The 14,966-nt window shown below is 43.0% G+C and overlaps 1 protein-coding gene across 1 annotated transcript in view; it reads left to right on the top strand.

Moving 5' to 3' along the window:
* GRID1 (glutamate ionotropic receptor delta type subunit 1) overlaps positions 1–14,966 on the top strand; it is a 1,063,263-nt gene that overhangs the window by 344,878 nt on the left and 703,419 nt on the right. Inside the window, exon 3 of the mRNA XM_027846365.1 lies at positions 11,965–12,249. Coding sequence (XP_027702166.1) covers positions 11,965–12,249 — 285 coding nt within the window. The remainder of the gene's footprint in view (positions 1–11,964; positions 12,250–14,966) is intronic.

The raw sequence follows: 14,966 nt of genomic DNA, 5'->3' as shown, positions 1-14,966 counted from the left end.
CTTCCTTCCTTCCTTCCTTCCTTCCTTCCTTCCTTCCTTCCTTCCTTTCTTCCTTCCTTCCCCAAGTCTCTAGATCTCAGTTTCTTCATCTGTAAAATGAGGGGGGGTGGTCTCTGAGGTCCTTTCTAGTTCTTAATCTTAGATCCTATGAAATCATGCTCAAATAACCTCATTTTCCTTTGAAGGGAGTTGCTAGACTGGGAAGCTTTGTGCCATAATAGATACAATGCTGGACTTGGAATCAAGAGACCTGGTTCAACCAGGGTTCAAGCCCTGTGTCTGACATGAGTTGTGTGACCTTAGCAAAGTCACTCTATATCCTTGAGGGAGATCCTTAGTTTTGTCTACCAAGTTGTGATCTGTGTAGTTGGAAGGAGGGTCCATATAGAGAATTCTTGACTCTTTTGAGTATTAGTTAACATAAGACTAGTAGATCAGGAAAATGGCAAGAGATGCAGTGACTTGGACTTCAAATTCAGCAAAGAATTTTTAAAACATCTCACCCATGGTACCCTGGGGACCAGACAGGGAAATTAAGACTGAATAATGATTCAGTTAAATGGAACTTGTTTAAAACCTGGACTCACTGAGTGGTGATTGATTGTTGGATTATTGCAAAGCTGGAGGTCAGTCTCTAGTGAAAGACCTTGGGGAGCTGTCCTCAGCCCTCTGTTCAACTTTTCCATCTATAACTTGGATGGAGCATAGATGATATATTTGTCAAATTTCCAGATGGTATGGAGCTGGGAAGGATGGTTAGCACATAGAATGACAGAATGAGGATTCAAAAATCCCTTGACAGGCTGTAACAACTTCTGAGAACTTATCTAATAAGAATAAGTTTAACAGGGATAAATATAAAGTTCTTAATTTAATTAAAAAAAAGAACTATGCAAGTCTAGAAATTAGGGTTAGAAAAGAAGACTTGGGGATTTTAGTGGTCCCCAAGTTTAAAATAATTCAAGATGAACTGAATCTTTAAGGAGAACAATGGTTCTTAGTCACAGATGAGGAGGGAGAAGAGATGAGGATGGAGGGAGGGAGGGGAGAGAGAGAGAGAGAGAGAGAGAGAGAGAGAGAGAGAGAGAGAGAGAGAGAGAGAGAGAGAGAGAGAGAAGGGAGGGGAGAAGAAGGGAGAAGATAGAGAGACAAGGGCAGGGGCAGGGAGATAAAAATAGAGACAGAGAGATGGCCAGACCTGTGCTGTAGGAAAATCAGTTGGCACTTGTGAGAGGAGATGATGACCTGAATTAGGGGTGTGGCTGGATGATTGGAGAAAAGAGGGCAGATGCCAAAGATGTATGGAGATAGAAATGGCAAAATTTGTCAACTCACTATCTGGGTGAGAGTGAGAAGTGGAAGATGACACTGAGGTTGCAAACCTGGAAGCTGGAAGGATGATTGGACCATCAGTGATAATAGGGAAGTTGAGAAGAGGCTTTGGGAGAAAAATACTCAGTTCTGTTTTGGATGTGCTGATTTTGATACATCTATAGGACGATCAGTTTGAAATGGCCAACGGGGAGTTGGTGATGTGGGATTGGAATTCAGAAAAGAGACTAGGGCTAGATATGAAGAGTTGGGAATCATTTGCATAGAGATGATGATTGCACCAATGGGAGCTGATGAGGATATTAAGAGAATGTTGAGAGAAAAGTGAAGTGTGCCCAGCACAGAGCCATGATTAGAATCCGAGTGTTTGGACTCCAAATCCTTTCCATTCTCTTGCGCTGGTACCCCAGATATTTAACCTATCTTTACCTGGAAAGTCTAACCCTGACTCAGATGCCATTTTTGACCCTGTGATCCTTGGGAAGGCCCAGCATGTGGCCTCATGAGAGTTGGCTTGTCTTAGTTTAATGAGTGCTGACCTTGGAGTCAGAGGACAAAGGAGCTATAAAAGACCTTAGAACTCATTTGGTCTGGCCCCTTTCACTTTGCTGTTCAGTCATTTCAGTCATGTCTGATTCTCTGTGACTCCATTTGTGGTTTCCTTGGCAAAGATCCCAGAGTGGTTTGCCATTTCCTTCTTCAACTCATTTTACAGATGAGGAAACTGAGACAAACAGGGTGAAGTGACTTGCCCAGGGTCACCCATCTAGTAAGTGTCTGAGGCCAGATTTGAACTCAGGAAGATGAGTCTTCCTGACTTCAGGCCCTGGACTCTATCCACTACAGTATCAGCTATCTGACCCTCTTCCTTTTACAGAGAGTGAGAAGGAAGCAGATTATTTCAGAGTACGTAGCTGGTAAGTAAATAGTAGCACCAACATTCACAGCATGTCAGAGGACCAGAAACCTGAGCTAGAAGGGACCCCAGACACCATCTAGTCCAACTATTTAATTTTATGGATGAGGAAACTGAGACCCAGGAAGGTTAAATGGTTTTCCTGAGGTCACACAGCTAGTGAATGTCAAAGGTGAGAATTAAACTAGGTCCTTTGAATGTTTTTTTCCCTTGATACTGCTTCCCAGAAGTCAAAAGACCTGTACTTCAAGCCCAGCTCCATGATTTAGCAGTCACATAATCTTGAACATAACACAGCTTTCCAGCCTCAGTTTCCTTTTATGTGAAATGTTGCTCAGTTATTTTTCAGTCATGTCCAGCTCTTCCAGACCCCACTTGGGGTTTCCTCAGCAAAGATCCCAGAGTGGTTTGTCATTTTCTTCTCTAGCTAATTTTGCAAATGTGGAAACTGAGGCATACAGGGTGAAGTGACTTGCCCAGGGTCACACAGCTAAGAAGTGTCTGAGGTCAGATTTGAACTCAGGAAAATGGATCTTCTTGACTCTAATCCCGACATTCTGTGCACTATGGTGCCCCCTAGCCACCCTAAAGTGACATAGAGATAGTAATACTTGCATTCTAAGTCAACCACAGGGCTGTTGTCATGATCAGGTGGGCTCCTTTGGGAGGTAATGGAGTAGCTGACATTTACATATGCTTTATAGTTTGCAAAGCTCCTAATATTACCTCACTTGAAACTTTTCAGGTAGGTACTTGAGAGGTATCACAATAATACTAATGTTATATTAATTATAATTATTATTATTCCCCCTTTACAGACGTGGAAGCTGAGATTCAGAGGTTAGGTGAATTGCCTGTGCTCACACAGCTAGCAAGTATCAAAGGCAGGATTTGAAACCAGATCTTCCTGATTTCAGGTGTAGCACTCTAGCCATGCTACCTCTTAATGGATTCTTCCTTATTGGAGGTCTTCCAACAAAGGCAGGATGACACCTTGTTGGAGATTCTGTAGAGGGGATTCTCAATGAGGCATAGGATGATTTAGATGGCCCCTGAGGCCCCTTTCCTCTCTTATATCCTGTGAAATGAGATAATATACATGCAAAACAATTTATAAACCATAGAGCATGATGTAACTGTCAGCTGGTCTCATTAGTAGCAAACCTGAGTGTCCTGGACCTTTTGTTGGGGTCACTGCTGTCCCAGGGAAGGTGCAGGTCAGGAGAGAATGAGTGTCTTCTCCCCTGGTGGAAGGCCTCTGGGATGGATGGCTCTGGGGCTGCTGGGGAGACAGGAGGGAGGTCGGCAGCTTCTTCTGTCGGCCCAGCAGGTGAGTTGGCCCAGATGGCCTCCTGCTTGTCTCGCTGCCCTACCCCTCTGCCCCAGCTGTAAATAAATAAATCAGCTGTCTGACGTGCCCAGCTATGGAAAACGACCAGGCCAGTTAATTCTGTTCACCTTACCGGAGGCCCCTGCTTTGCTTTTGTCATTAGACCGCACTAGTGAGCTGCAGAGATAATGCACCCCAGGAGACCATAATTAACGTGGAATGTGATGAGGTAATTCAACTGCCCTGGCTGACTCAGAAGCTCATCTAGGCAACTCTTTGGAAAGCACTTTGGATTTCCCCCTATTGGAAAACTTGATCAGTGTGAGCTGCCCTGGTCAGACAGAGGCGATCCAATTCAACCGACATGTACTGGGTGACTAGGATGTCTCCCCACTGGTGAAACAAAGATTTAAAACAACAAACAGTGGAGTTGTTGTCTCCAATGGGGAACAGAATATTAATATTAATAATAGCAATAACTAGCATTTACAGAACACTTCAATGTTTGCAAAGTACTTTGGAAGTTATCTCACTTGACCCTCACAACAACCCTGAAAGACAGGTGATTAATCCCATTTTGCAGGTAAGGATAGTTAGGCCAAGAGCAGTTAAGAGGCTTGCCCAAAGTTACACAGCTAGTAAATATATAAGTTAGGATTCAAACCCAGGTCTTTCTGACTCCAAGTCTGGAGCACTATCTTTTGCACCCCCTAACTCCCTAACAATGGAGGCATTGCTCATTTTCTCCTGCCCCACTGTAGCTAGCACAACACTTGGCAAACAGCAGGTTCAGTGAATGTTGAGAATGAGAAATTAAGTTACTTGGCCAGGATCACAAGGCAGAATTGGAACTCAGGTTTTCCTGACGCTAACTCTCCATGGCACCCCCTAGCAGACTAGTGTAGCAAATATACCAAATAATTATTATTCAAGTTAAATTTGATAAGGAAAAAGAAGAGATATATACAAGGTGCCTTAGGGAATTTTGAGGAGACAAGGGAGCGGCATATAGTGGAAAGAGTACTGACTCTGGAATCAGACACCCTGAGCTGAAATCTTGCCTCGGTGACTTTGGGCAAATCATTTGAATTTTCTGAGACTCACATTATACACAAGCACAGACACACACACACACACACACACACAAACACACACACAAAATCACACATTCATGGCTTCTTCCTTTCTCCTCATTGGTAAAATGAAGGGGTTGGACTGATACCCTTTTAGGTCCTTGTGTTAACTAGGGCTATGATGCTGTGAGATCAGCAAAAGCTTCTTGGAGAAGGTGGCCTTTGAGCCTGTTCTTGAAGAAACAGGATTTCAAGAGGGGATTTGAGGAATGAATGTGTTCCAGGCCTGAGAGTTGCCCTGTGCAGTAGCATGAGTCAAGAGAGGCCAGGCTACGTGAGCAGGGAACAGAGATTATTAGTCAAGTTTGATTAGAGCAGTGTGTGAGGAAAGGAGAGCTGGAGTCAGATGGTGGAGGGACTTGAGTGGTAGGCTAGACGATCTGGATTTTATTGCACCAAAGGTGGCTGCTCAAGCAGATCTTTAAGATATTTTTCTATGACTTGCTAAAAGTAAAAATAATAGTAAAAGTAGACTAGCTTTCAGTCTGTTAACTGAACCACCTCCCCCATAATCTTCTGATTGTACCAGAGTTGGGGAAAACACAGAGATAGCAGGTTTGAGCCCAAGGTCACCAGAGCCTATTAAGTGATGTTGGGGTCAGAAAGTGTCTGTGGATTCTTTGCCTAGGTCTGGAATGACATCTAATCTGGTACTACCATTTTTCATATGAGGAAACAGAGGCCTAGAAAGGTACAGTGACTTACCTAAGATTTGTTGTTGAGTCATTTGTCAGTTGTGTCTGATTGACTCTTTGTGAGCTCATTTGAGGTTTTCTTGGCAAAGACACTGGAATGGTTTTCCATTTCCTTCTCTAACCCATTTTACAGATGAAGAAGCTGAGACAAACAGGGTTAGGTGACTTGCCCAGGGTCACACAGCTAGGTAATGTCTGAGACTGGATTTGAACTCTGGTCCTCCTGACTCCAGAGCTGGTGCTCTATCCACTGCACTACCTAGCTGCCTTTGCCTGACATTAATTAGAAGAACTTGAATTCAAATACAAATATTCTTAGGTGAGATCCAGGGCTCTTTCCAGTAGACAATGAGGGGAATCCCCCCCCCCGTGTTGGCTATGGACAAAAAGTCACCCAGGTCAAGCCTGTCTTTTCAGATACTTCCTCCTCAGAGGTATTGCCTTCAGACCTGTTGGAATTTTGGGTTGGGGTGAGTAATCTCCTTTCTGGATGCTGGTGTCAAAGCCATCAGGATTACCCTGAAGCTTAGCCACCTCTGGTGGAGATATGATTGTGTTAGTGACCTTCATACAGTAACCCTGTAGCTGTCCTTCCTAATTAGAATCTTAATTCACATTGAGAAGCTAGTGACTTTTTCGATTTGCTTCCTTCCAAGATGGCGGAGGCCTGGGCCAGCCAGGAGGACACTGGACAATGAGTAAAGAGAGGTCAAAGATTAATGTTATCTGCTTCCCAGTTATGCCGAGCTCAGCTCTTGGTAGAGAACCAAGGAGCAGTGGAGGACATTAAACACAGTCCCAGATCTAGGTAATGTCAGTCGGAGAGAGCCCAGAGCCTGGGTCTTGGAGCCATGATGTCTGCCTGTGGTGCAAGCAGGTTGAGTAGATGGTTTTGGACTCATGGGTTCTTCTACCCCAACCCCATTGCAGGGGCTATCTACGAGTCAGGGGGTCAATAGCGGAGATTGATCACTAAGATTCACTGATTGAGTAGGTTACCACTCATTGGCAACTCACCAAGATTTATAGAAAGATAGATAGATAGGGAACTTATTAATTTTTTACTATGTGTCAGAAACTGTACTAAGCTCTGCAGATACAAATACAAGCAGTCCTTGCCTTCAAGAAGCTGGCATTCTGATGGGAAAGAAAACACATAAAAGGGAGTTGGGAAGATAAAGGCAGGGTGGGTGGCATATCACACTTGGTGTAATGGTTGGAGAGATAGCCAGAAAATGGTGGGGAGGCCTAAGTCTGGGAAAAGAAAGGGGAAAATCCCCTCTCAAATCCCAGGGTGCCAGTTCTGATGAGAGTGGATGAGGAGGCTGGTCAAGAGTGCACGTGGCATGATTTGGAAATGGCAGGCGGCTAATGTGATGGCTTGGTTTTAGGCAAGATAAGGGAAAAACACCTGCCAGAACTGGGAAACCCTGGGTTAGAGTGATCAAGATCAAGACCCTGTGTGGTAAGCTCAGGTCATGAAGAACACAGTCTGTCTCAATATCTGCAACGTACATGTTCCTGCCCCCAACCACCCTTGGAATTCTTAGCTTCATTCAAAATAGCTCAGGTGCTCTTCCTACACAGGGTCTTTCCTGATTCATCCTCCCTCCAACTGTTAATATTTTCTCACTCTTGAAATTATTTTGTATTTACTCATTAGTGTACATGTTGTATCTATCCATTTCCCCTCCTTATATAAACTCCTTGAAGTCAGGGACTATCTCCTCCCTTCCCCTCTCCTCCCTTCCCCTCTCCTCTCTCCTCCTCCCCTCTCCTCTCTCCTCCTCCCCTCTTCACTCCCCTCCTCTCCTCTCTCCTCCCTCCCTCTCCTATCCTCCCCCCTCCTCCCATCTCCCCCCACCCCGTCCTCTCCTCTCCTCCCTTCCCCTCCCTTCTCCTCCCTACCTGTATCCTTAGTACCTAATAACATGTCTGGCATGTAATACTTGCTTAATAAATATTTGTTGAATTACATCGAATTGAGGGTCAAAGGCATATAAGAACAGGGCCTTAAAGAACAAAGCACCAACTAAATGCTAAGGAAAGGTCCAGTTGTGAATATCAAGGGAAATAAAATTAATGATTCTCCACTGGGTTAGTCATAGAGCCCATATTGCAAGAGGGTTTTTAAAAAGCCAAGGGATGGACAATTGGGGAATAACAGAGGCCCTTGTAAATGAAGCCACTGTGAAAAATCCAATACCTGGCTAAGTGGAGGCTGGGCAGATTCAGTGTATCCTAGGAGACTCAAAGACTGCACTCCTTAGGCACTGATAGCTGTTGAGAGACCTGGTGGAACTCCAGGATTGCTCAAGGATGGAAAGGACCATGGCTGGTTGTTCAAGGCCAAGATACTGCCTCTGGGAGGAAGCATGCCCACAGGTCCTGCCCTTCCCAGGACTCCTGCAGAGGGCTCAACACGTGCAGGGAGGTCAGTAAACATTTTTAGATCAAAGAATCACAGAATGTCCAAGTTCGAAATTACCTTGGAGGCCATGTAGTCTAGTCCAAATCAGACTGAGACTCCCTTTCTCACCATAACCGACAAGTAGCCTTTCAGCTTTGCCCTAGAAGCCTCTCAAGATGGGGACCCCAATATTTCCCTTTGAGGACAGCTCTCATTGATAGCAAGGGTTTTCTGACCAAGCATGCATTGGCCTCTACAGCATCCACCGGCTCCTCCTGATGCTACTCTCTGGGGACAAGTGGAAAGAGTTTAATCCCTTTTCCCTATAGCACTTCCTCAATCTTGAATCAAATCTTCACTTCCTCCCTCTGCCCCTGCCATCTTCTTTTTTCTAAGAGTAATATCTCTTAGATCTTCTCACGTACTCTCATGCAGTGTGGTACTGAGATCTTTATCCTGGTTCCCCATTTTCGGACACTTTTCAGATTGGCAATGTTTTACATAAGATGCGACATCTCCAACTGAAGATTGTCCCCTAGATGTGGTTTGAGCACAGTGGAACTATTATCTCCTGTGCCCTGGAGACAATATCCTTCTTAATGCTGTCTGTGTTTTCTTTAGCTTTTCCCACTGTTTTATCACACTATTAAGTTAGCTCATATGGGATTTTAGGCCGTTAAGATCCAAAGTCTTCCTTTAGATGGACTTCTAGCTAACCCTGCCTCCCTCATGAGCTCATGAAGATAAAGTTTTGAACCCAAGTCTAAGACTCAACCCACCCCTTTCTTGCTAATGATCAAGCTCAGAAGGCCGTGCTGATGCAACGAACCCACATGTGTTGATAGGTTTGGGAGAAGATCATAAAGACAGGCAGCCTTTACTGTCTGACTGACAGAGAATCCCAGAGTTCTGAGGGTCTCTGTCTTATCCTTACCTTGGATGATTGAAGAGCTGTGACAAATGAAATATCATTTACTGGGAGCAAGGAGGCATTAGTAGAAGGTTTATTGAGTCAAGCATAGGTAGAAGTTTTATTGAGTCAGGCATTAGTAGAAGGCTTACCCACAGCAATGAAACCATGGATCCTTTGAAGTAGGGAAGAAAGCATAATGCAGAGGGAATGGTCCTGGACTTGGAGGCAAAAGGCTTTTTCAAATCCAGGCTTTTCTACTTTCTGTCTGTGTGACCTTGAGTAAGTACTTTGACATTTTACATCTCAATTTTAAGAGATACCCATGTTCAAATCCTTCCCCAGATGCTGACGAGCAGTGTGATCTGGACAAGTCATTTCTGCCTCTCAAACTCAGTTTCCTTATCTATAGAATGAGGACAGTAATAGCGCCTATATCACAGGACTTGCATCCTCTGACCCTGGCCCATGCTTTCTTGTCACTGTGCTTTTGTTTACATTATCACCTAGGATTGCTCTCATTGCCACTTCTATATCTATTAAATTCCTACCAATTCTTTAAAATCCAAACCAATGTTTCCCTGGCGAAGTCCCCCCCCTTATGCTGGGGTTGCTAATGACGCCCCACTCTCCCCAACTTTGAACTTGCCATAGCACTTTTCTTGTACTTATGGTATATTATTTCATGTTATAGTCATTTGTCTCATATATAACTCATATGTAACTGTGAGACTATAAGCTCCAAGAGGTGAGGGAATGTCTTATCTAAATTCTTATCTACATCTTAGAGGTGATTAGAAGGTATAATGGATATAGTGCTGGACATGGTGTTGGGAAAACCTGATTTTGAATCTTATCACAGACACCTATTAGCTGTAAGAGCCTGGGCAAGTCCCTTCATCTGTCTCTCAGACTCAGTCTTGCTGTTCAGTCATTTCAGTCATGTTCAACTCTTTGTGACTGCATTTGAATTTTTCTTGGCAAAGACACTGGAGCGGTTTGTCATTTTCTTCTCTAGCTAATTTTACAGTTGAGGAAACCGAGGCAAACAGAGTTAAGTGATTTGCCCACAGTCACACAGTTAGGAAGTGTCTGAAGCTAGATTTGAACTCAGGAGGAGGAGTCTTCCTGACTCTGGGCTCAGCAGTCTATCCAAAGCACTTACTTACCTATAGCCTCAGTTCACTCATTTATAGAATAGGCAATAATATTAGTGTCTTCTTCGTGGTATTTTTGTGAGGATCAAATGAGATAATATATGGAAAGCTCTTTGCAAACATTAAAGTCATATATATTAACTATTCTTCTTCTTCTTATTATTATTATCATTAACCTCACCTAGAGCCTATCACAGTACTCCGCTTAAAATAGAAACTTCATACACTACTGAATATAAATTCTGTATGTATATATGTCATATATATGGTATCAGTAGTAACGAATCAATAATAGTTCAAAGTAGTCACTTAATAAATATATTAAATATAAATTATATATATATAGCATCAATAATAGCTAGAATTTTTCAAGTGTGTTTTCTGTTTATAATAATTATTGGTATTTATGTAAATACTCCAATGTTTGCAAAGCACTCTGCCTACATTTTCTCATTTGTATGTTATAACAACCCCATAAGATAGATGTTCTCCAGGTCTTATAATCCCCATTTTAAAGAGGAGGAGGCCAAGGATCAGGGAGTCACTTCCCCATGCTCATACAACCAGTAAATGTTGGAGGCAGGATCTGAATCCATTATTTACAATACCAAATACCAGTGCTCTATCCATTGTACCATACCGCCCCTTCTAAGGAACATTGAGTGACACAGAACATCGAACACTTTTTGATGTTATTTCCTGCCCCAAATTAGAGTTTCGGTTTCCTGGAAATCTTTTGAATCCAGCCACCATTTTGCAGTCGACCACTAAGTTACTGCATTGGAATCCTGTCTTGTTGAAATTGAGATGCAAAATATATAACCCAAGGAAGAGAAAATCTGTTTGCCTTTTAGGTGGTATTGATAGACTAGCTAGATCTTTCCACCAGCACTTCTCCCTGCTTCCTTCTGTAGACTCCCCTTCTCTTTTCCCCCTCCCTTCGTCCTCAGGGTGTTTTCTTGATGAGTCGAAGACTTCTCTGCTGAAGACTTGGCATTGTCAGAGTAGTTGAAAAGTTTTCTTCTTGCAGCAGATGGTCTGCCATCGGTGTTTGGAAGTTGCATGTGCTTTCCCCAAGTTTGGAAGCCAGCTAAAGCATCCCTCATGAATGTTTGCTTCTCATTGGAAGCTCTGGCTATTCTGTGAGACTTCAGACTTTCCTTTTGATTGGCATGGCCACCCAGAATTTGGTACTCTCATCTAGCATTGAGTATTTAGGATTCCAAAAGGTTGTTAGTGGCCAGTGTTTTTTCACAAACATTTTTTTCATGTACTATGTTGTGCTCCAAATCTTGAAAACACAGATGGTGCTGGTTACCTCCTTTTCCCTTCTCCTTCCCTTGTCTATTGTTTGTGCTAGGTGTCCAAGAGAAATCTGCCATTTTGGAATGCTCTTCTGAGCCCTGGGCTCTGGAAACTGTGTTCTTTGGCCTCTGTTGGGTGAAATACAGAATACAGAAGACAGTGAGTGCTTTGGATATGAAGTCAAGGAACACGCATTGGTCAAATCCCTTCCCCACTCTGGGCTTCAGTTTCCTCATCAGGAAAACAAAGGGACTGGACTAGATTAGTACCCTTCCAGCTCTAAATCTGTGAGCCTATGAAATACTTTTGTGATGTAAATTGTGATATGGAGGAAGCCTGGTGTAATAGGGAAAAAAGTCCTGGTCTTTGTATCAGAAAATCCAGGTTCTAATTTCAGCCCTGTTACTTTTTAGCTAAGTAATTGGCCTTCACTTTCCTCATCTGTGAAATGAAGAGGTCTAAGTAAGACTGGACTAGATGGTCTCTAAGGCCACTCCCAGCACTAAAGTCTACAACCCTGGGCTTCCCAGTGTCCTTTCTGTTTCCAAAGTGCTGTACTTTTCTTCTCCATTGGGTCTCAACTCCACCATGTTGAGCATCACTACGAATTTTAGATGTTATTGGAAGTTATATTGTTACTCTAGATGAGTTTTACTTCGAGGGAGGCACATATCAGAGGACTACTAAAGCCATCCCTTGCTCATGTTTCCTCTCTCTCTCTCTCTCTCTCTCTCTCTCTCTCTCTCTCTCTCTCTCATTTTCTGCTATCTTCCCAGCCTGCGACCTGATGACACAGGGTATCCTGGCCTTAGTTACGTCCACAGGCTGTGCATCTGCCAATGCCCTGCAGTCGCTCACGGATGCCATGCACATCCCGCACCTCTTCGTCCAACGTAACCCAGGGGGCTCCCCCCGAACAGCATGCCACCTGAACCCCAGCCCAGAAGGGGAGGAGTACACACTGGCTTCACGTCCACCCGTTCGCCTGAATGATGTCATGCTCAAGCTGGTCACGGAGCTACGGTGGCAGAAATTCATTGTGTTCTATGACAGCGATTATGGTGAGTGTATGGGCTATCTTTCCTCTCCTTTCATGTGCTGGTTGGACAAGCATTCAAGAGATCCACCAGTGATGCTCCTTTTCTCCACCCCAAGGATTTTACCTTCATTGCCAACCCTGCTCTACATCATAGCAAACATATTGACTTTGAACCTCTTCTTTTTCAGTCCATTCACCCTTTGGGATCAAGTAGGAAGAAAGAAAGCCAGGAAGCTAGATAATAAGTAAACTGTTACTTTATTCCTTAGGTAATGAAGAACTCATTTTCTCTATTTGTTAAGGGAATATAGCTGAGAAATTAAAACTTAAAGTAACCTCTCCAGATAGGCAGCAAAATTACTAGAGAAAAAAAATCACCTGCTGAGAGCTCACATTTGGCTTATCTTTGCATTTTTAAAAACAAAACGTTAATTAGCTGCTTTTGTGGAATGGCATGGATTTGTGTCAGTAGGCAGTGGAGGAAAGCATAGACCCTGTAGTCATCAGCTTATCAAGGCATCCTCATGATGAAACATTTGTTTTTCAAATTTTTTTTGCTTTTGATTTTTTCCCATGGCCTTGTTTCTTGCTTTTGCCCAACATTTTTTTTAAACTAGTCTAGATACATAGGAAAAATAGTATTATGTAGTAGAAAGCTGACCTTGGAGCAAGGAGGACCTCAGTTCACATATGGCCACTGATACGTACTGGATGTGGAACTCTGGGCAGGTCTCAGTGCTCAGGACAACCTGTCAGTTCTTTAGACAACTCTTTTCTTTTTTAATGAATAGAAATCTATTTTCTCTCCCTCTCTCTCCCAACACAAAACAAATTACATCATTGACTATGTGTGTATACACATATATACACATACCTATATTCACATATATATTAATGTATATATGTATGAATGTGTTTATACACACACACACACATGTTGTAGAGATTATACTGGACTGCATTTGTAGACGGAGTTTCTTTACCTGATAGCTCCCAGTTCCAATGAAATCAGAAGTACAGATCTATCCATTTCCCAGTCCCTCCCCTTTCTCCATGGACCTCTATCCAGGTTCATAGGCCTGGAGTGATTTTTCTGGGGTGGGAAGTATGTGGCTTGGGACTTGATGTGTTGAGCCCCTGAGTATAATCAAGGGCTCTATTCCAGTGACTGAGATGTCAGGCCCACCCCAAGTCCCCTGAGTGTGTGTCAGTCTTGCTGTAAGCAAGGTTCTAACCATTGATTGTCAGAAAGCTGCCTTAGAGTAAAGTCACCATTGGCTTTTTGTTCAGTGACAAGAATATCATTTTTAACAACAGAGCTTTAGCCCTTGAGGTGAAAGCAGACAAGCGTTTGCTAACAGAGCTGAAGAGGTACCAGTGTCATATGCCACAGGAGTGTCCTTTGCAAAGATAAAGGACCTCTTTGTAAATGACATGTTTCTACATCAAAATTCATCCTAGGCTGTTGAGCCTTACCAAATGCTATTCATCTCAGATATGGAATGGGAAATGCTATAGGTCAGTATGGATGTATCACCAGGGACTGACCCTTGTCAGTGAGGGCATTGGGAAGAGACCAGAAATTGGTGTGGACACAAGAGGCAAATTAATGTTTATTAGTATAATTGTGGAACAGGCATTTGTATTAGTGTGGATGTGGAAAAGTGATTGCTGCTCTTTGGTGTTTACGTGGGACATGGGTTGGCATGGTAACCATACCTTAATTCGACTAAATCAGAAATTGATTCTGCTTTATAGATTTACTCCACCTTTAAATGTTGGGGTGTAGATGATTGTTGTTGTCAGTATAGTGTACACCAGGCTCCAAGTACCTGGAGACAGCCAGAGGGCAAAGAAAATCTGTAGAGATACTTTTATTTGGTTGATGCTGAAAGGCAGCTTAGACAGGAAATTGGCTTCATCTATCCTGGCAGCAGGAGCTTGACCCTAAGAACCAGCAGATAAGTCCTGTACATAGCTAGCTATCACTTGCAAACTAGATGCTAGTTTTCCCATACACCATCTCCCTCCATTATCCTAGTGTCTTCCCTGTGTGGATTATCTCCAACTTAACATGTATGTGTTTGTACATAATTTTTTGCATGTCTTCTCCCCCATTAGATTGTGAGCTCCTTGAGAGTAGAGACTGGTGTGTTGCTTTTTTTTTTAAACTTTCTTTTTATCCTCAGCCCTTAGCACAGTACCTGGCACATAGATGCTTAATGAATGCTGCTTGATCAATTATTTATTGTTCAGAAGACTTCTTCAGAGTGCCATAGCTCTGTATGTTTTGGCTAAAAGTATTTACAGATCTGGTGTGCTTTAGAACTCTATCCCTGTGATGTTTGATGGTTTAGCACCTCATTCCCCATATTAGACTGTATGTTTCTACTGAATGAATAGGAGTAGCTAACTGGTTCATTGTTTTTTCTGCATGTCCTCGACAGTACGGTTCTTTTGTGGGCCCTCACTAGTATACATATATTATTGGGAACTGAAAGGAAATCAGATACAGCCCTGGGACAGTTGAGATACCAGCAGGTATCTTGCCTGTGATGAAGGCTGTATCACAAGTAAGTCTATTCCTAGGCTCTTCTCTGAGAACTGGCACACTAGTAGAGTTAGTAGACCAGAACTATAGGAGAAATACCCGCCATCATTGTTGTCTTGAAAGATAGTTATCTAGAGCCTGCACTGTACTCTTTAAATTCCTTTAGTCATTTTTAGCTATTATAGTTT

The sequence above is a fragment of the Vombatus ursinus genome, unplaced genomic scaffold (genome assembly GCF_900497805.2).
Source record: "Vombatus ursinus unplaced genomic scaffold, bare-nosed wombat genome assembly UNPS02015129.1, whole genome shotgun sequence".
NCBI classification, from domain to species: Eukaryota; Metazoa; Chordata; class Mammalia; order Diprotodontia; family Vombatidae; genus Vombatus; species Vombatus ursinus.
Note: the sequence above shows the minus strand (reverse complement) of the source record. Positions and strands in the feature narration are given on the sequence as shown.